Source organism: Halichoeres trimaculatus, unplaced genomic scaffold, assembly GCF_033239565.1.
Source record: "Halichoeres trimaculatus isolate MK-OKI-2021-1 unplaced genomic scaffold, fHalTri1.1 fHalTri1_scaffold_1, whole genome shotgun sequence".
In the NCBI taxonomy this organism is placed as follows: domain Eukaryota; kingdom Metazoa; phylum Chordata; class Actinopteri; order Labriformes; family Labridae; genus Halichoeres; species Halichoeres trimaculatus.
In genome coordinates, this window is record NW_027437179.1 from 37796138 (window position 1) to 37818129 (window position 21992).

General features: G+C 39.9%; 2 protein-coding genes across 16 annotated transcripts in view; both read left to right on the top strand.

Moving 5' to 3' along the window:
- Positions 1 to 5808, top strand: part of ece1 (endothelin converting enzyme 1) — a 35969-nt gene extending 30161 nt beyond the window's left edge. The window contains exons 16-18 of the mRNA XM_074678630.1: positions 1240 to 1430; positions 1957 to 2052; positions 4900 to 5808. Of these exons, the coding sequence (XP_074534731.1) occupies positions 1240 to 1430; positions 1957 to 2052; positions 4900 to 5076 (464 nt within the window). The 3' untranslated portion in view covers positions 5077 to 5808. The remainder of the gene's footprint in view (positions 1 to 1239; positions 1431 to 1956; positions 2053 to 4899) is intronic.
- A 646-nt stretch (positions 5809 to 6454) lies between these two features.
- Positions 6455 to 21992, top strand: part of eif4g3a (eukaryotic translation initiation factor 4 gamma, 3a) — a 95080-nt gene continuing 79542 nt past the window's right edge. For 14 of the 15 annotated variants that reach the window (XM_074665516.1, XM_074665534.1, XM_074665551.1 and 11 more), the window contains exon 1: positions 6455 to 7035. In XM_074665516.1, coding sequence (XP_074521617.1) covers positions 6872 to 7035 — 164 coding nt within the window. In that variant the 5' untranslated portion in view covers positions 6455 to 6871. Of the gene's footprint in view, positions 7036 to 7232; positions 7340 to 21992 lie in introns of those variants that run through there. The other variant, XM_074665562.1, reaches the window with a different exon arrangement.

A 21992-nucleotide genomic window follows, 5' to 3' on the forward strand; every position in this document is an offset into this window, starting at 1 on the left:
TTAACATTTTGAGTTGGATGCCATGTCTCTGATATTGGGCCTCCCAAGTCAGATGTTAGTGACTGAAGCGAATGATAGATCATACAGCATTCTTACTTCTGCTGCAAGGAGAAATAAATTGTTACAATGGATTACAGATAAGAGCCCTTCTATTAAAGGATGAAGTAGACTCGTGTTTGAACTTTCTCCCCTGGAATATCTTACAATCGTATAACATGCAAAGAATATCAGGTTTACAAAGTTTGGCAGCATAATTTGGACTATATTAGACCTGATCTCTCTGCTATTGTTGTAAAAGGATTTTTTTGAGTCTGGATTGTGACCTGCTGTCCCATATCTTGTCTTAAGACATAAGTAGTGTCTTCAAATTTTAGTCTTAGGATGTCTTGATGTACAAAATTGCCTCGAGACGTCTTAATTTTGGTTACTAAGGCGTCTTAAGAAGTCTTGAGACACTTTGATGGCTGGGTATGTAGCCTGTTTCTTTGTGTATAACCAGACCCATCTGAGCTGTTTACTCGCACTGGAAAAAAAAACCCTGAAATCTCATCAAGTGTTATTGTCTTGTTTTCAGTACAAAATGTCTTTTCAGACTTAATATGAGACATTTTGACCTGAGCAGTCCAGAAAAGTGTCTTGTTTCATGTTACTTGAAGACAGTAAATGAGGTCTGAATTGCTTGTAACAAGTAAAAAAAATCTGCCAATGGAAATAGAGAAAAGTTACTTGTATGAAGCAAATGAGCAAATTTCTCTTGTTCCGTTTGCAGATTTTTTTTTGATGTGTTACAAGCAATTCAGACCTCATTTTTGTCTTTAAATAACTAGAAAAAAAGAAATTCTTCTGGACTGCTCAGGTGAATGTGGCTCATATTAAGCCTAAAAATACATTTTATACTGAAAAAAAGACAACACATAACACAACAGTACAACAACAACACAACAATTACACTTGATAAGATTTAAGTGTTTTTGCAGTGCGGTTTTGTTCAGTTTTGTTTTGAATTGTTGGTTATGTGCATACGTATTGGCTATTAGGTTATTTCTGATGTATGCTAAATTATATTTACTGTGTAAATTATGAAAATCAGTGAACATAATGGAAAAAAACAGACATTGCTACAGCAGGCAGTAGTTATTTGTTATCGTCTTTATAAGCTTTGATAGGTATTGTACATTTATAGACACTTTTCTGTAGATGTCTGTTTTAAAAGTTTGAATGTGTCTTTGCCGATTAAAGGAAGAGAATATGACAAAGACGGAAACCTGCGTCCATGGTGGAAGAACTCTTCTGTGGAGGCATTCAAGAAGCAGACACAGTGCATGGTGGAGCAGTACGGAAACTACAGCATCAACCAGGAGCCTCTGAACGGACGCCAAACCCTGGGTGAAAACATCGCTGACAACGGAGGACTCAAGGCCGCCTACAAGGTCTGAAGCCTGAGTACTATTCAGCGCTTTCTTTACGTGAAGGAAACTGGCTTTCCGCTGATGTAGACCATCAAATGTGTTTGGATGATCATGGAAAGTTCACACCACACTGCTATGTTTCCTACGAGGATATTATCAGATTAAATGTTTACAAGGTCAGAAAACTATCGCACAGATCTCACATTAATCCCTGCATTAGTTTATTTGTTGAGACCCTGCTGCGGGTCACATCCATTAATCTGTATTGGAAAAAGCAGAGTTGTTTGGTTTACAGTGAAGCCTGGAAATGCAACAGGTGGCTACGAGCGGCCTTGTCAGCCTCTGGTTACTTCTTCACACACACACATTCTTTCCATGTAATGAAAGGTCAGGAGCTGAGAGGCAGATGAGCAAATCATGTGGAAGTAAAGCAGCGTGCTTCACCTTTTACTACGTCCACCTTCTTCTGTTTACCTCAGCTTTCACAGTAGGTTTCAACCTAAGTGTAAAATGCATGCATGTAACGTGATCGTTTGTTGCTTTATAGGCTTATGTGGACTGGATCAAAAGGAACGGAGAAGAGGCCACACTGCCTGCGCTGGGAATGACAAACCATCAGCTGTTTTTTGTGGGATTTGCACAGGTTTGTGTTAAGTTTTCCGTACTTTTCATGCTTTTTTACAAGATGATACTATCACTAGCCCAGAAATCCCTCTGTAGTTTTTTTAAGACATCCACCTTCTAATTAATATCATCTTGAAAACAATCACCAAAACTTCTGATGGGAGATACAGCGGTCAACTTTTTGGGCCTGCTGGAGTAGCAAGTAGTTAGCAGCAAAGGACTTTTTGGCTACAAAAACCGCCTTTCCACCAAGCAGACCAGTTCAGTTTGTCACGGTACAGCGCGCATTCTGTGGCGTTTCCACTGACTTATCCTGGGACAGATCCCCAAATAACCGAGACGAGCCGTCCCAGCTACAACACTGCAGACCGTTGATTGGTCAAAAGAATCGTCACTTACCCCGGCTTACACGCCGCCTACCATGAGAGGGCACAGTTTTGCTGTGGAAACACAAACGAGATCAGGCTTAACTGTACCAAACCGTGCCAAACTGTACTGAACTGAACTGGAATGCTTGGTGGAAACATGGCAATACTCACCCAAAGGTTGACATTATTTTCATTCAGATTTGCTACATGTGATAGAAAAATGATGTTGGTGCCAGAACGTGACATCTTAAAGTGCTTACTAAGCTGTGCTTTACTTCATATATCTCTTTCAAGACATAAACTAAAGCTTAATGAGCATCACATGAACACAGGAGGCTCTTAGGATCGCATTCCCTCACTTAGCACAATCTCTACAACTCTTGGCTCTGCAAAGCTAAAACTAAAAACTATCTAAACAAAAGTTGATTAGTACAGACATGGGATGAAAAATCCTATCAGGTTGAGATTTTGAATAGACAAAGGGTCTATGTATGATTAATGAGAATTAAGTTATGTTTATCTTATTGTTCTATTTAAAAAAGTATAGATGAAGCTGAGAAAAATATGAGTTTGAAACAGGGTAGGTGAAATAAGCAAAGGCTTCAGTCTGCACCTTTTTGGCCCTCTTATACATTTTGTTTTGTTGATTTCCTTTTTTTGTAGCAGACTGTTTGGTGTAAATGCAGAAATAGCATTGGCTCAACATTTGTTCATTTTCACTTTATTGTGAAAATGGGTTTTAATGTTAAAGTGACAAAAATAAACTTAACTAAACAATGAAATTCCTCTGAAACATGATTGAATGATGGTACACAAACCAAAAACTTAAACCAGAGCACTTTCAAACCAAAGGTGCCTACACCAGATTCCTAATTTTTTCATTTATTTTTTATGCTTTTATAGATTTTAATCGGAGAAGATAGGACAGCAAATAGAGAAGAAAAACAGGGTGACAGTGGGGAGTGACATGTAGGACAGGTGCCACAGGCCAGGCCGTCCACTCGAGGGCTTTCCTCAGCCTAGACCATGAGGCTCTGCCTGTGTCCTCTGGTTTGTAAACAGAGATTAATCAGACTCTGATTTGCCTGAAACTAGTTGTATTTGTGATGCAAATCTCAAGTTCAAGACAAACACTGTAAAAGTGAACCACTTTCAAAGAGAAGGCTTTAAAAAAACATGCCTTCATTGTCTTACTTTCAGTAGAAAATGTCTTTATGGACTTAATATGAGCCACGTTCACCTGACCAGTCCTGGAAAATGTCTTGTTTTAAGTTATTTAAAGACAAAAATGAGGTCTGAATTGTTGTAACTAGTTAAAAAAATCTGCCAATAAAACAAGAAAAAGGGCACTTGCAGTAAGACATTATTCTAGTTTGAAGCAAACTTTCGATCAAATTTTTTTAAGTCCATCGACAGATTTTTTTTTCACTTGTTACAAGCAATTCATACCTCATTTTTGTCTTTAAATAACTTGAAACAAGACATTTTCCTGAACTGTTAAGGTGAATGTGGCTCATGTCGAGTATAATAAGATATTTTTACTTAGAATAAGACAAAAACACTTGATAAGATTTCAGATTTTTGCAGTGTTTTTAGTCAACAGCTAGCCAGTTTTGGACGCCATTTCAAGTTATCTGATTTGATCTGTACTGATAAAATATTTCATGACTCAGAGCTAGTGGCACAAGACAATTAACTACAGAATTGTGCTATGTGATATGAAACAATTGAACTAATTGTTATATACATTATTATTTGACATGGTGTATTATGACCAGATATAGTAGGATATGATACAATAAAACACTATGTGATGCAAAATAATAGGATACAATAGGGTGCAATGTAATCCAGTGTGATAGGAATAGATACTTTATACAGTAATTTGAAATGGTACAATATACACAATATGATTTGTATGGATACAAAATTTATGATGCAGTCTCATTCATTATCTTCACATTAACAAATTAGTGTTTATTGGTTGCCTTATTATTAGATTTTGAAATGTTTGAAATCAAAAACAAATGAAAACAAACAGAACTCATAAATCCAAACATAAAAAAGCACAAACCAGTGACACCCACAGATACCATGTATTGCACAAACACTCTCATATCAGCTTGAATTTTCAAAAGTCCAGCTGCAAACCACACAATCGTTCAGCGTGGTGCTTTATTCCAGACAGGGTCAACTGCCAGTTTGGTTAACAGCTACTTGCGAAGGCCAGCTGCAAAATTCACTGTTTTTAGAGAAGTTTATTTTCTGAGTTTATCCCCAATAAAACAAAATCCTCAACAGGGATTGTTAAAATAATTACCACAAAAACAGCGGAAAAGAGCTGTTATGGCCTCCTAGTGGGGGTTGACTTTTACATCATCCTGCCATTTCTTTCATTTTTAACTTTCCTCCCATTCATTCACCTCAGGGATTTTAAAATTCCCTGCAGAGAAATTCACCCTCATTTTGTGTCTCTTTGTCCTTCGTTGTCCCTGCAGGTTTGGTGTTCTGTCAGGACACCAGAAAGCTCACACGAAGGCGTAATGACAGATCCTCACAGTCCATCAAGATTCAGAGTCATCGGCACGATTTCCAACTCACGTGAATTCTCAAAGCACTTTGGCTGCAGCGCAGATGCTCTAATGAACCCCAAACATAAGTGTGATCTTTGGTGAGGTCTCATGTCTCAGTGATGTTCCTCGGCGAGCAGTGAGACGGACTTTTGAGGACAACAGCCTGGAGATGCTGGCACGGTCTCTACAAATGAGGAACACAAGAACCACTGAATCTCCTGCTGCTTTGCCACTTTAAGCTTAACAAGCTCCTCTCTACCAGGATGAAACGATCCTGTTCTGTGCAGAGGATCGCAATCTTCAGGGCTTTTCTACACAGACTGTTGGTTCTGCTGCTTTCACCAAATTCTGAACTATATTGTAGATACACTGAACACTGGAAACCCAACAAATCACAAAAATGTGGACAATTCTTTTAGTGTGTACCACCTATTTATCACATAAAATGGTGAAAAGGAAAAGTTGTTTAAACCCTTACCCTGTCTTTCGTATGCCCCCATTTCACTTCAATTGTATTTTTATTTATGGTTACATTTTTTAATAACAGCATAATGGGGGCCTAAAAGACTTTTTAACCTGAAAGAAGATTGCAAATCTGATTTATTATGACCATTTTTAAAGCATTAAATACTCCACTGGTATGAACATTTGTTTATAAAAACTTTTGTTTATATTTTAAAACCGTTTTCTGTACAATCAAATCAGATTGATAATGACAGATGTTGATTTAGATTTGTGTAAATTTTCCACCTTCGCTTTCATTCAGAACTCAGTCTTAGAGGCAAAGCTATGTTGTGCCATACTTGTTTTTATGATTAAGAGTTTGTCACAAATTATTTTGTATAGTAAAACCAATCTTAAAAATGTTTGTGTGCTGTCCAAAATGTTTTTCTCACACACATCCTTGTTGCTGAAGTAACCTTACAAAACCAGCGGAGTGCCAAGTCTCATGGCAAATCGTCTGGCTCACTTGTAGGTGTGTAACAACCAAATGCACGGTAGGTGGCGCTGGTACCTCAAAAGAAAAACATGCTGTGGTCTGTGCTGGTGCAGAGGCCAGGCGATGAACTTTGTGTAATATCTTGGTATAGATGTAAAGGAGGGTTTAAGCCAGTTATACATACCAATCGCTGAAAGCAGTGTAACTTGATTAACTCAAAAACATTGATTGAAATGATCCACCCGTTTTGATAAATCCATACCTTTTATTGTTGTTTTGAAACAAACTCATTTGGTTCAAACTGAAGCTACAGAAAAAAAATAAAATAAATAAATTTTTAAAAAAAATAATATATATATATATATATATATATATATATATATATATATATATATATATATATATATATATATATATATATATATATATATATAGACCTAAAATAAAGGAAACTAGTTTGCTGCTTTGTACATGTGTCTGTGATAATAGGTTAGTATATTAGCCGAGCGTTTCCGTAACTGCGCGAGAATTGCCGAATCATCTGTCCTGCCCGGACTGCTGGAAGCGGCCGCAACGCCATGTTGGCGAAGTCTCTCATCTCTGTGAGAAAAAAATGATAGAAAACACACTTGTCGACGAGAAAAGGTAGATCGCCGAGGGAGGTTGAAGATCTTGGCGATTATTTATTTTGAAAGAAACGAACCGAGCCGGATCCGCGGAGGTTCCGGACGGGCGAGGGAGGCTAAACCTCCCACCGTCCCCATGAATAGCACCGCTGATCCGAACAGCGACTTTCCATGAAAAAAAGACGTTTGTGTTTCTATTCGAGCTTCAGTTCGTTAAAGGGATTTGGGGCCTGCTTCAAGAATCTGCTAGGCTTGCTCCATGTATGCAAGCTAGGCGCTGTTTGTATCAGTATTTATAGAGGTATTGTTTTTATTTGTTGATTTTTTTGCGATGAGTTTGCCACCGAAAGTGGTTCCCAAACCCGCCGCTGTCGCAGTTAGCGGACCTGGAAGTGGCCCCTCTCCGTCGAGCCAACTGCGGGCTACCCTGACCTCCGTGTCTCTGCCGCCGGGAGCCCCAACAGCTCCTCAGCCCGGCGCTGTACCGCCACCTCAGTATCCTTTGACTTGGGTAACATAGACATGGCATGTGATATTGTGAATTTCATCCTCACTCCTGACACTAACACTCAACTCTTGTTTAATTAGTGATAATGTTGGTTGGATGCGGGGATGATGGTTTCGTTTGGAGGGAGCTGGGAGGGGAGGGGACAATTAGCTAGCTAAGTATGCTAACATTAGCGTATCAAGCCGGTGTTCTGCCAAGTTGTGCTGCTATGTCAAGCAATGCTACCGTAGCGCGAATCGATAGCAGGGGCTATCAATTCACCCCATATTTCGACGTTGATTACAGACAGGGGTAAGTAGTCTGTGCGAATAAGGTGAGCTTTGTTTTTGTTTCTGTATAACACAGCTTTGATTTAAGATCATAGTAAAAGCGTACCTCAGTATTAATATCCCCGTCACAAAATTCTCGGTTGTAAGAGTCGCAAATTAATTGAACGATTTGCATTGTCAGATTATCAGGAGTATGTTATGGTGATGTATTTAACCATCTCTACGATCAGGGCGATGTGTTTTTCTATTTTGAATATCGTCTATCCAAAAAAATGCTCCCAGTGGTGCCAAGAGCAAGGGATTGCTCAACGCATGCGCATATTTGTGAAGTAGCACATCTTGATAGGAAGCACCATTTTATGGAACACCGGTTGTCAAAGCTAACGGAAATGTCAGTTGGTTTTCCAAACGTTCGCGCTTTACCACTCATTTCAGCCATAGTTCCGGTGAAACAAAGCTGACATTTGAATATATTTGCGTTTTATGCTTATGACAAAAGAGGTGATATGCAGTTGTGAGGGGAAAATAATCACCGGGCTTCCCATACCGGTTACCGGCTTTGTTCAGTCACCGTGTTAGCTAGCCAGGTGCATTAGCCTGGTTAGTGTGCCAGCCGGCTAAAGCACAGATAGCATCGGTGGCTAACAAGTCAGTGAATGCTGCGTCGCAGGGCAGTAAAGCTTCATCCGTGACTTGTGACTTTTTCTGCATTCATGAAGTGCTAAAATAAGAGGAGGAATATTAGTTATTGACTGGAAAAGTTAACTTAAAGGCTCCCTTTAATGAAGTGTAAAAATTTGAATTAAATGACATTAAAATTATGCAGAAACATGACAGACTGCACTTCTGCCAGCTGCATGGTTACAAAGTTTTAAATTGATTGTGCACTGCATATTAACGTTTTGTAAAGCTTATATTGCGGGTTGCTCTCCACAAACGCTTAATATTTACACCTAAATAATGGGTGTAAAGTTTGTGGCATACAACATCTGGGATATTTAAGATAGCTGGAGTCAGGATACTAACAGTGTTATGTTTGGTTGTTTGTCTTGCAGAACAGAAAGAGAGGTTTGCTAGGTTTTTTTTTTCCACACACGTTTGTGCAAAAAGGGAACATGTTCTTTATGTCAATCATTTTTTGTTTTTGTGACAAGAAGTATGTAAAGAGGCATGTGCAAAGGATATTTGCATGCAGTCAGTTTGACCTAGTGTTTTGCTTGCCAAGCAATTGCTACTGTACAAATTTGGTGTGTACTTATTTGTGGTAACAGGGTAGGGCAAATCTTTCAAAAACAATTAGTTAATTGGTGATCATCATACACATGTAATTCTTGTGTAAAAACTGGTACTCTCAGCAGGAAACTGTTTTTATTGAGGTCCCTGTTGCATGATTTGAAGGAAGTCAGATCACAATGAAAACATTATTGTTGCTTGATTAAGAACCATTACAGTTGTTACTGTATTTTATATTGCTTTGTGTCAATCACTGTTAATGAATACAAGCTCTTGAAAAGACACTGTAGTCAAATGATCAACTGTCAAGCTTTTGGTTTCCCATTATCTAGACAAGACATGATTGCAGCATTATAAAGAGGCAGCTGTTAGCCTGCTACAAGGCCTGGTTGGTGGGAAACCACCTCCTGACCTACTTCACATGACGTGTGCTAGATTTTGAAGTGTGCTAGTGTAACTGTGCACCTTTACATGTCTGTCGATACCTGTGTTGGCAAGCTATCAAGAGACCATCATGCAGAAATCTGTATCAAGAAACCACAGTGCTACTTCATAACAGGTTATCAGCTAATAAAGATGTTGATAGTACTACTGGTTTTACTTTACATTGCCGTGCATAATACCAGCACAATTGTCTTGTTTTTGCACTGTCATTACCCTGGAGACACACATACCTTTGAGTTTGCAGAAAGATAGACCTGCATTCCTCTACCCTACTTTTCAGGGGTGAAGTCACTGTGGTTATGTCACCTCCTGTTTTATTTACAGCATGGTGGCAGTAGTGTGTGTGTGTGTATGTGTGTGTATGGGGTGATTAGTCTGACTTCTCCTGGCTGCCACTGGCACAGAGAGACTTGTGTTTTCTGATCTGACAGCTTCTCTCGTGGCTTAGCTTTAAGGTGTGATGTCTCAACCTGATTTCCTGCCACCCACGGCCTTGGCTGCCCTGTGACTCTGACATCTGTAAGGGGTAGTAACCAGCTTTGGATGGCGGCTGGTTGGCAGCATGTGTTGTAATGTTTTGAGTCGCCTGTGATAAGATGAGTAAAACGAACACACTACAGATGATAATGGGCTCTTTATCTCTTGTACCATGTCCTCTGTTGACTCCCAAGGCCTTTGAAATGAGTGGTGAATTTACTTAACCTACTTTCAGCTGTGAGATCTTATGTGCCCGCTAACTGAGTGCAGAACTGCACCCTCTCCTTTCACTCAATGGGTTTGCATATGGGACCTTTTGATAATAATACATATATGTCGTCTTTAGAGAGACTCTGCACTTTTTTTGTCTTGAATGCTTGAGGTTTGGTCTTGGTTTATTGATCTCCTGATGTTGGCGTACCGATATCCTTTCGAAATGTTTTGCCACCAATCTGTGGCAGACAGACATTTAGTGCTGTTGCTGGCAATCAATTTGTCTACATTCTCTGTTCTTGAAGGTTTTGATTATAAGGGATGCACAGTATTGGATTATTTTCATTTAGACTCCTGATACCAATATTTTGTCTGCGCACATAATTGCAGAGATCATCAACTCTCTTCTGTATTGGAAGTTGCATATTGTATTATGGCGCATACTCTTATCCCATTTGTTAAGTAATATTCATTTCTTGTGCAAAATCAGAAAACTATATACTTGAAACTGTATATTTATGTATGGCGATTGCTTGCAACAACAAAAAAATCCAAAAGAGAAATCCTACTTGAAAGCTGGATGGTGCTCTTCCTGAGAAAATCATGACATTACCCACAACCTAGGAAAATTTCAGGAAACGTAACCTCTGTTTACAGGGAACATATGAGAAGTGCAACTGTACAGCAAATAAACCCAAATTGAATGTAATGGTTTACTTTGATAAATGAGCCTAAATGAGTCAGCTTCACGTACCTTACAGACTGCTGCTTAAATTCAAGTTTAACTTAAAACAGTTGCGAAATGTGGGACTGCTCTTATTTGAACTGTGTAAAAAACAATCACAGAAAGTGCAAAAAAACATCTGCAGCTTCAGCTCATTATTTTATCAGTTCATTATAACCTGGGAATTTAGTGTGTTGGTTGATATCTGATATTTTGTTTCTAAGCCAATTTCAGCTGATTCTAATAATGTGCTGATAATATCATGCGTCCCTATTGACACAGCCATGACTATGGCTGAAAAGTGTACTGTGTCACCAGATCTTGATACACACCTCAAAATTGCAGTCACATGAGGGTTTTAAAGTGATACTCCAGGATGGAACAAGTTGGGTCCTATCACAAGGTTTAGGGCAGAAATTTCCCCTACAGCAGTGTTTTTGTGCAGCAGAAGCCCAGGGCGCACGCACCAAACACCCCCTCCCTGCTCGTCTGCCGGTTTCCTCTGCACTCAGACGGGGCCATTTTTTACTTGACCAAAAACACAAATAATGTCTCTTCGTCCTGGCAGACTACCTGCGTTTGTTTATATCTGGCACGCCGCGCGCGGACTGATACACTAAGCGGCGAGCGCCTCGTAGCCAGCTGTGGCTAGCTAGGTAGCGCCGTTTTACGCCAAGATGAGAACTAGAGCCTTATTTAGCTGTGTTTTTGTGTGAAAGTAACGCGCTTAAAATTCTCTAAATAAAGCGTGAATGCAGACAGATATCAGATTTTTTCGGTGGGAGTCCGTTTATTTGTGTTTTTGGTCAATTAAAATATGGCCCCGTCTGAGTGCAGAGGAAACCGGCAGAGGAGCAGGGAGGGGGTGTTTGGTGCGAGCGCTCTGGGCTTCTGCTGCACAAAATCACTGCTGTAGGGGTAATTTCTGCCCTAAACCTTGTGATAGGACCCAACTTGTTCCATCCCAGAGTATCACTTTAAATCCTGCTTTATAAAGTTTATCATATCACCATATTGACCCTAATACAAGACAGAGTTTCTATTTCCCAGAAATATAACTGTAAAAAATGGTATCATTGTCTTATATTCAGGTTCTTGTAATGAAATGTCAATACTCATTACAACAGTCCACTTAGCCGTTAACTAAGCTAGGCTACACTCATGACTGAGTCACTCACCCCTCTGGTGCCAGGGGGATGGAAGATATAGACATAGCTAACAAGGTTATATAAAAGTAGGACAAGTTAAACAACAACTGAGCAGAGCTCTGAGTCTTATAAGATAACGTTTATCAGTGCAGAAAAGAAATTAAATGACTGTCAAACAGCAAATGTAAATGGTGTCAGATCAAAGTTATGGCTGTTAATAGAGCTGTCATCCATCCAGCAGACCGCAGGTTATCTTGATTTATATTAGAATGAATATTCTAATGAATATTTTTAAAATTTCTCCATTGGAAATAAATGCTATCACTTTCATGATTTTGTTTCAATAAAAAAAAGATTTGGTCTGTTTACAAGAATTAATCGTGACGAAGAGAAAGGGGGATGTCGTATAGTCACGGTTGTCTCATATCTCATATTCGTGACAGTACGGTAGTTTTGTTGCAAAGTTAAGAATTGAATTTCCCTTCCAAAAATCAAAAACGTTAAGTGTTTTTGTTCCTGCATTGCATAACCATCTGTGCAGTAGGTGGGAGTTAACACAGAGGATAAAAATGTTCTGACAAAGAGTGAGTGAATTTGCCGGAAAGCGACACTAGTCTGATTTGTCCTGGGACCTGGAGTATAATTTCCAGCGTCTCTCTTGTTGACTGGACTCTTGTTTTAGACAGCGCTGCACTAGACTGCACTGCATCTGATCTTCATGTCTATATGAAACGGACCCTCTTGAGTGTCGCCTCCTGTCTGACCTCTTGCTCCCTGTGGACCTCGGAGGTCAGGAGTGTGGGAGCGTGTTACGCTCTGTCTGGCCTGTGCTTCAGCTGCATGGGAATTCTCGCATGGAGGATGTTGGTGTGTGTTTTGTGCGGTCTTTAGATGTACAGGCGCGCTTAGAAGCAGGGTGATGGGGTGCGTGTGTGCAAGCCTGGGAGGAAGATGATGAAAGAAGGAGGGGGGGTAGTTTGTTTCTGTTCCTGGTTGCCAGAGAAACACCCAGCGCATGCGTCTGCTGCTGCTGCACTTGCCAGACAATGGCAGCGCTGCTTAGCATTCAGAGCGAGAGGCCAAGGTGGTGCTTCCCACCATCTGCCAACAAAGGCCCAGGTCACCCAGCCTGCCTTAGCCCTCCCTCATTTCCTTCCATCCCCCCACAGCCTCACCTCACCCCTCTGCTGCTGGCCCAGCTGAGAAAACTGAGGGCTTCTCCCCCATTCTCGCCTCCCTCAGCGTCCCCCTCCTGGACCCTCAGCTTTCATGCTGCACTACTCTCTCTTTGAAGAACCTCACCTCTTTTTTTCTCTGGCTCACAACAACTTTGCAAGCTTTTTCCACACTTTTTTGTCCTCTTGTTTGTGTTTGAACAAAAGGATAACACCATTTCAGCATAAAAGCAGGGAAACCTCGCCATAACCTGCGAGCCAGACGAGCCGCCACCTCCAGTTTGATTCATGACAGGCAGAACTGGGTAATGCAAACATGCTTCCAGCTGGTCGATTAAACTCTGCACAGCAGTCCTGTGTTTCAGGACAGGTGTGTGAAGCCTGCATGAGAAGATATTCTCCTGAGCATACTCAGTGTGGGATGTTATAAATAAACTGCTGAGTTGTTATGAGCCAGCATGCAGGACTGTTCTTTCCAGGGAGGGAGTGGTCTGTTGAAGAAGACATTTCTGCACCCTGTCAGCGCAGACTGACGCGCACTTGGGATGCTTTCTTTTCTTAGTCTTGAATGAATCCAGATACAGTACATTCTCCCTCCAGATACACCCAGATTTTTTTTAGAGGAAAGCATTTTGTGATTTTTTTTTTTGCCTTAGCTATTCTCCCTCATACAGTGAACTCTGGATTGAGATGTATCCCACCCACACAGGATCCTATGAGGTTGAGAATATTCATCTTATGCACAAGTACTGTTCAACTTTTGCTGTTGGAATGTAAATGTTGGTGTCAAACGGCAATGTTGCACGTAGTATCGAGGGATCATCAGTCTACGTCAGCATAAAGATGCGCACACATCTCGACTGCAGAAACCGCGTTTAGCTCCATTCATTCAGACGAATTAGCGTTTTTTAAACACTAAAATCAACCTGTTATCAGCAGAAAAACATACGTTTTTTCTGTGGTTCGTTTTAAGAAACGATACTATACAACAGAGGCAACGTCTATCAAGTTTTTACCATCACAGAGCAACCAGTGTTTTGGAGTAAATAGCGACCATGCTAACTGGTGACTCTCAACCAACAGTATAAGTGATTAACACCTGAGAGTCACCAGTTAACAGGGTCACACTTTACACTAGAACACCAGCAACATCTGTGGGTAAATTATTAACTCTGGACGTAGTTTTCTGTTTTTTTCATTATGAACCGCGTCTCAGACTCAGCAGTCTGTGTACTCTTTTTGATTTGGGAGGGTTTCTGATTTATTGACACATGTTTACGTCCTGGTCTGTCACAGTCTGGTAACAGGGTTCCCACAGATCCTTGAAAAGTCTTAAAAGGCATTGAATTCATAATTCTAAAAATAAGGCCTCAATTGGCATTTAAAAGTCTTAAATCCAAATTTCAAAAGTCTTAAAAATTTGAACACAGTGGTAAGATTTATGTTAGTTTGAAGTAAAAAAAAAAATTAAGTAACATTTATCTATTTTTCTAAATAATTTCCTGATTTTCTCTCGTGGCAACATCGCATAATCACAATAGCGGAACTAACAAAATGGTGATGTGGTTGCACCAGGAACTTTTAAAGCAGACGCATGTCTTGGTTCTACCTAGGGTGCCTGGAGAGAGAAAAAAATGAGGAAAAATTGGCAAACAAAAAAATCCAAAAGTGGCTTAGGAAAATTGACTATGGTAGCAAAATTGAGAATTAAATTTGAGATTAAATTTCAAAAACCATGTAAATATTCCAAAAATGGTTTTGACAGTGGCCCAAAAAGATGAATGGGGGCAAAATAGGCATAAAGTTGTAACAATGGGGTTAAAAAAAGGCAAAAAGTGATGTTTTATGTAAAATAAACATTGGGTTAAAATTGCCTCTAACCCAGGTAGTTCATGTGGTGTTTTTGTTTGTTGGTTTTGTTTGTGTCAATTGTGGTTTGTTGTCGACTTGTTTTTAAATTTGATTTCCAACGTCATTAAAAAAAAATCTTAAAAAGTCTTAAATTTAACTTGCCTTGAGCTGTAGGAACCCTGTGGTAAGTGTCCACGGATAATGCAGTCATGAGCATTGAGTGACAGTTGTGTGTTTAAATTGCTCTCTGGGTACATGCTGGATTTCTCCACCTGATATCTGTCCACTTGCTGATCTCTTCTGTCCACTTACTGCTATTTCACAAACGTGGGAGCCTTTTGCCATCCGTCAAAGTGATGTTATTTAGTTTAAAATGTGTTTTTTTGGTGGTTAACTCTTCCACTTCAGTTGACAAACCATTATACTCCGCAGTGCTCACGCACATCCGGCGTTGTTGATAAACAAATAATCCCTCTATTGGCAAGCAGCAAAGCAGCTCTAGTCAAGTTGAGCAATACTTCTTCATTTTGGTCATTTATTTCAGTCCTTGCTTTGTGCTAAACAGGATCCGTCAAATAAACATTTCATACTGATGATTTTTTTGGTTGAAGCACTTTTGAATATTCTGGACCTGGGTTCATTGTCCAGGCTTGTGGCACTGCTGCTGGCTAGTCTCAGTACTGCTCCTGTGTTCAGCATGAACCACTAACCTGGTGGTGATGTGTTCCTGGCAGCTGTTCCTGACTGCTGGCCCAAGCTCCCACTCCCTCTGTAAGGTCCCACGGGCAAATTCTTCAATTCTTGGTCGGCGTAATTTGGCTCATGTAATTTATCATCTGCGTCTGACTCACACAGTTCAACCGCACAAGTCATCATGCATTTCAGTCAAACTAATGAATATTTTCTCTGGTAGGTGTTGCTTAAGTTTAAAGGAGAAAGCTGCTGATGCAGAAATAGGAGGCAAGCTTCTTCCAATGTGGTTTGTGACTCAATAACAGGAAGTGTTTTCTCATAATTTAACACAGCTTGGAAGCGTTTAAGGGATACACAACAGCACACACAGTGCAGGGCTAGAGCTGCTCATTTGCCCTCTAACAAGAGCACATGTAGAAATTCTGCTGAAATGTATCGTGAAGTAGGCCAAAGATGAATCTTTGGATCATTAGTGTGAGGAGTGACAACAGTAAACTCAGCCTGAGCAGCTTTTTAACAAACATGAGCGCTTACTGGAAAGGCCGTGCGTAGTTTTATCGTGTTTCTAAGTATTTGCTTTCTCTGTCCAAACCAAAAAAACAAGCATGTTGCAATTGTTTTGGCAGTCGTGGAATGATTTGGATCAGAGCTTATGCTCATTTCTGGGTCACGATTTAAAGGTGCAGTATGATTAGCAGCATTTAGCAGAACAGGCTTGGTAGAAATTGAATCAGTGTGTTTGAGTGAGTGTTTTATCACCTGATTGTAAAAACTTATGTTGTGTTTGTGAACTTTGAATGTGCCTTTTTTTTGTCTAAATGATGAGCAGTTCCCCCTCCACAGAAAGAAAACTGTAAATGATAAAAATGAGGAGAGCATCAGACAGTTTGTGATTGTTGTCTTTTTTGATGGTGAAAACTTGAAAAACAGAGGATGGTACTTGTCCTGCAGTGTAGGAGCTTCTTGTCCTTGAAGGCTTCCGTCAGCTTCCTGATGGAAGGTGTGAATTAGAGTGAAACGGTGGTGGATTTTCACTCCTGTCCCATCCCACACCCACTCCCATTTTTTCACCCCTTCTTTTAATTTTTGGGCAAAACATTGAATCTGATTTGATTTTCTCCCCATTCTTTCTAAATTTACCGTTGGCTTCTAGGAAGTTTAGTTCTTTTTACTTGCGTTAGAGTGTAGGCTTATTGAAAATAAACTACAAAATGTCGGCGCATGTCACATATTATATTTTATTCCCCTGATTGGGTGGCTCCTTCTCGTTTCATTTAAGACCCATTAATAACCCAACACTGTATCTGCTTTTTTATGAAATGAAAGAATCGGGTGAATCCAAGCAGCAACCTCTGGTTTAAGAATATGAGACAATGCTGAAGTGCTAAAATCTGCTCTTTCTCGAGTGTTCGCTTGAGGCTGGCTCCGGAAGTACCAGAAGTCACATACACACCAAGCCAAAAAAAGCTGTTTTCAAAGCAGAAATTAACCTATTTACAGCCTGGTTCAAAAAAACATCTCCTATCTGAGTCGCTAATTTTACTACCGGCTCCCACTGTAAAGGAGATGATTTTTTGATTTTTTTTTTCAAACTCGGATGTTAAGAGGACATTAAGATCGTGAGCTCCCCCAATAAGAGGCACAGCTGAGGGTCATGTGACCGACAGGCGCCCAATAGCTGTAGGAGAAGCCCTTGCCACTACCAATATGGCCGCTATAGCCGATGTGCTTCATTTTCCGTTTCAGAAACAGACGGGTGAAGTCGGCGAGACTACATCCATGTTTTATACAGTCTATGGAAGAATCTTTTTTTTTTCCTCTGCAGTACTCCAGTACTTTATTAAAACATGTTTTTTAAAGACTTTTTAGTTGCACAGCTTTTAAAACCTCTGATGCCTCAAGGGTCGATTCCTGATGATTGACTACTTAAAAAATCTTTTGATAATGAAAAAATTGAACCATTGTGACCATTAATTCATTGAAAAAAAATATATAAATAAAGTGTTTTACCAGCCCCTGGTTGTAATTTGATATAGCTGCCGATGGTGGTTGTAGGGGCATCTGAAAGCTGCTTCCTTTTTGTTGTTAGTTAAAAAAAACTTCCAAATTGACATTAAAACATTCAAGTAACATGAGAAAGTGTGACTGGAGAAAAACACAGAGACTTCTGTGAAAAACTTTTACATAAATGTGAATAAAAAATGAGGTTAACTTTGCTTTGGAAAACTAGAATGCATATAGGTCATATCCACAACTAACTAGTCTACAACAACTGTGTGAATAGTTAGCGATGACCATCAAATAACATTTTTGCTTGAAATGCTGTCCCTAGTTCTCAAGCCCTTACCGTCTCTTCTATCTAAATCATAATCACAGAGATTTTTGTATTTTGGATCTGAAATCATCTTCATTTCTGAATGTGAAGTGAAAAAAACATGAAAAGGATCCATATTTTAAAATCTACACGGTGTGCTGTAGAAATGAAGGAATGAAAATCTGCCAGGTTTGTCTTGTTAGAGTGGAACGTGCCACCAATCGTTCATACTGTTGTGAAAAAGCAGTCTCAGCAGCAGGCAGTGAGAGCTTTGTGCTCTGCTCCTATCCAACAGCGCAAGTGTGTGTGTGTGTGTGTATACGTGCGTTTGTGTGTGTAAGAGTGGCCAGTGGGCCAGCAGGAGAAGGAGGGTTTGTGTCTGCACCATCTGGGCTATGTCTCCACTCACTTCCTGCGCCTCCACTCCGAACACTCTGCACTGAGATTTCCAGGTAGCCTGTGGTGTCATTCAAGGAGACATGGCATTTCAGATGTGTTCAGCGTTTGTGTGTCACAGGAGTTTGGGGTGTGGTCATTAGTGACTTTATTGCAGTGCAGACATACAAATGAGGTGTCATTAGTCTGCAGAGAAACTCAGTCAGCTAAAAAAAGCCTCTCTGACCCTTCCTGCCTCTTTTTCTTGGATATTTCTCATGATTCATCCAGGGGTGAGGCCAACCACGCAGCTGTGATTCATTTATTTAATCAGTAATAGAACAGATAACAGTTTATTGAGCTGCTTTGTCCCAGTGATCACAGCCCCGCTATCACTAAGTCTGCGTTTCCTGCTGCCTTTCTCTCCCTCTCACCCACTCAGCACATTAGTGGCTTTACTGTAAGCTAATGATGAAGCAGGAGCCGCAGCAGCTTTTCCCTCCTAATTAAGGCTTACAGGTCGCTACAGGGTCAAGGGTCAAGGAGGAGTGTTTGAAGCTACTTTATGATCTCCTCAGAGGATAACAGTTAACATGGAGTGTTTTCAGCCCGTGGCAGCACATTGATTTAGAACTTGATTTCAGATGGTCAGTAATAAACTCTGTGGCCTTGTTTCAGGAGAATGACCCTGTGTGAAATGCGAGTGGTTCTTTTTTTATGTGCTCAGTGTCATAAGAGAACTATAGCTTCTGTTATCAAATGTCTGCTGAGGTTGAGTAACTGACATCCTTGAGGTGTAGTCCTTTCAGGATCACGTAGCCTCAGTCCTCCATCGTCTGGGCTGATAAGTGAACAGCGTCTCAGTTTCAGGAGTGAAACTAATACCGGGCATTTCTGCTCACAGCCAGCAGGTTGGTGATTTTATCAGAGGGTTGCATAAAAAAGTGCTTTTGTATGGAAAGTGATCTCTATCAATAGATTCTGTTAATGATTGTAGAGTCTCTGTTGGAAAAGGGTTTGTTGTGTCTGGTTTTTGAGCCACAAGAATTTTCAATTATAAAAGGGTAAATAAAAATGTATACAATGGGCTTTAGCACTATCAAAAATCTTCTCCCAAAGGTTTTCTCTTTTTGTTAGCTAATTGTTTTTAGAATAACTGCTGTGAAACAACCAGAAAATAACTTTTTATTTGTCTATTTTTGCTGGAGCGACAGAGAGGGGGCAGAGGTGGTCTCCGTCTCTTTTGGTTACCCCTCCCTTTCCTGCAACAGCTGCAGCTCGAGGTTGGAAATCCCATGGTGGATTTGTTTTTGCTTGCAAGCTTTGGTGCTTTCAAAACTATCAAATATACAAATAATGGAGAGTTTATCATCTGATATTGATAGGTACCAAAGAATCTGAAGGTTTCACAACCAAGAAAGCATTTTTAAAATTCACTGTTAACATATGTCTTCATTTATTTTAGACACCCATGTTTGAGTAAGTGTAGCTTATAATAATTTCTGCTTCCAGATGCTGTGTCAGACAACTTGTCAAGCAGAAAGCTTACCTAGGGTTCCTCATCCAGGTCTACACTCCTTCTCGCCCACTACGCTCTGCTTGTGAAAGACGCCTGGTGCTCCCAGTCCAGCGTGGCTCCAAATCACTAGCCAGACTCTCCTCCTCTGTTTTGTCCAAATGATGGAATGAATTACCTAACTCTATACAATCCACAGAGTCCCTTTCTACTTTAAGAGATGTCTGAAGACTCATCTGTTCAGGGAACACTTGAGCACTTAAATCTGACCCTTCCTCTCTTTGTCCTCAGGGGTAGAATGAGTCAGAAGGTCTCAGACTCAGCTCTTAGAGTATTTTCAGCCCTAATTACCGAATGTTGTTGAAAGTTGAAATATATTGTTGCAGCAATTGTGGTTAGTTGGCTAGATTATTATACACTATTTAAAAAAAATCTTGCACTTAATGGCAGCACCTGCAGCCAAATAACTTGTAGCACTTTGTCCCCCTAACTAGGTTTTTCTTTCTGTCTAAATTCTTGCTTGGGTTGTACATTGCTTTGGACAAAAGCATCTGCTAAATAAAACTGTAGTGCAGTTTATAGTGCACTATACAGTGAATATGCCATTCTGTAGTAGTACTGTTGTTGGTTTTAACAGAAGAAATAGCTGATAACATGATTACAGGTCACTAATAACATAAATCAACATCACATACTGTCAAAGAATAACACTTAGCTCTCTGTTAAACTTTTGGACAACCAAAGAAGCACACAACACAGACGTTAGCCGCTGAACCATCAACGCAAGTGATGCAGTCACTGGACCTTGTACTTCTCAAACACAGCATAAATTGTGGCACGAATACACAGGACTTTTTAATTTATTTACCAAAAAACATGAACGGAATGAATGTGGTTACTATATTTGGCGGTTAATGTGGTAAAATGTGCTAGGTATTATGTGAGTTATCTCTGAAATCCATGCTGTTTTGCAGTGTTTGTGAAAAACTAACTGTAAAGCTGTCAGTGAGCAATGCCAGAGTTATCACGCTGCTGTCAGCAGATGGCGAGTGAGTAAGTAGTGTTCGAAATGTTGTTTTAATTTTGCTGATATAGTGGGCTGTATAGTCCACTACATCTAATTCACAACATATAGTAAGTAGGGAGGAGGGAATAAGTAAATTATTTCGGACACAACCTTTGTCACCCATCACCACAATGTTATTCATACTTGGCCCCAAAAATCCAGTCACTTAACCAATGCGAACATATTTCACCTACAGTATGTTGTCAGGTTAGAGCAGGACAAAGTTGTTTACAGCTTGGGAGACTCAAGGAAAATGACTTCATTTGTTCCCAGCAAAGTTCATTGGAAAGTAGGAAGTTTACCTCAAATTTGGAGCAACATCAGGTTTTTTTCTTTCCAGGCCCTGTGTGTATGTACAGAACAGGATCAGAAGGCCAACATGCCGCCTTGCGCTTGGATTGAGCTGCTTGAATTATTGGCAACCTTAAGTTGTTTGGCCTATTTTGAAGTTAATTCATGGTCATTTTCCTATCCAGCCACCTGAGAAAAGACTAAAAATCTGGGAAGTAGAGAAGTAGAAAGTGAGGGATGATGTGCATGAAATGGTCATGACTGAAAGTCAACTAGTCTCAGTTACAACTTGGACTATAACCTCAGTGCATAAGGATACTCACTGAAACTACAAGTCAAACTTGTGCGCCAAGTTGTCCAGTCTTAAAACCGAGAAACAGTTTAGCTGTAATCTCCAAAGCCATGGGAAACATCCTCACACTGCAAAAAAATGAGATCTTATTAAGTGTTTTTGTGGTATTTTAAGTAAAAATTGTCTTGTTAGACTTGAACAGGTCAGTCCAAGTTATTTAAAGGCAAAAATGAGGTCTGAATTGCTTGTAATCGAACAAAAAAAAAATTGCCTCAAACTAGAATAATGTCTTAATATAAGTAACTTTTCTCTTCTTTCATTGGCAGATTTTTTTAACTTGTTACAAGCAATTCAGACCTCATTTTTGTCTTTAACCTATATGAAATAAGACATTTTTTTCCGAACTGCTCAGCTCAATGTGGCTCATTAAGTCTTAAAAGGCATTTTCTACTGAAAATAAGACAAAAAAAAGTTGTTAAGATTTCAGTTTTTTGCAGTGCAGATATTTTGTTCTGACTGAAAACAACAATATTTTCTCAGTGTCATATGTCAGTAAATAAGTACAATATCTTATCAATGGATTTTGACCCTCCAATGGTTTACTTTATGTTTTATGACTGGCAGTTTATTAAAAAAGCTAATAACAAGAAACTGATAACCTGTGTCTCAAATCTCTATAGAGTCACATGAGAAGCTCTTCCTCTGTGTAATGTCGTGCAGGTGGATGTTACAGCAGGTAATTCTTCAGCCACACACTGACTCTGTTATTCCCCGGAGTTATATCCCCCCCTGTAAGTCTTTAAGTTGACATTGTGCTCGGCCTCTCTGCTCAAGCAGAAAATTAATAGAACTCTAATGAATAA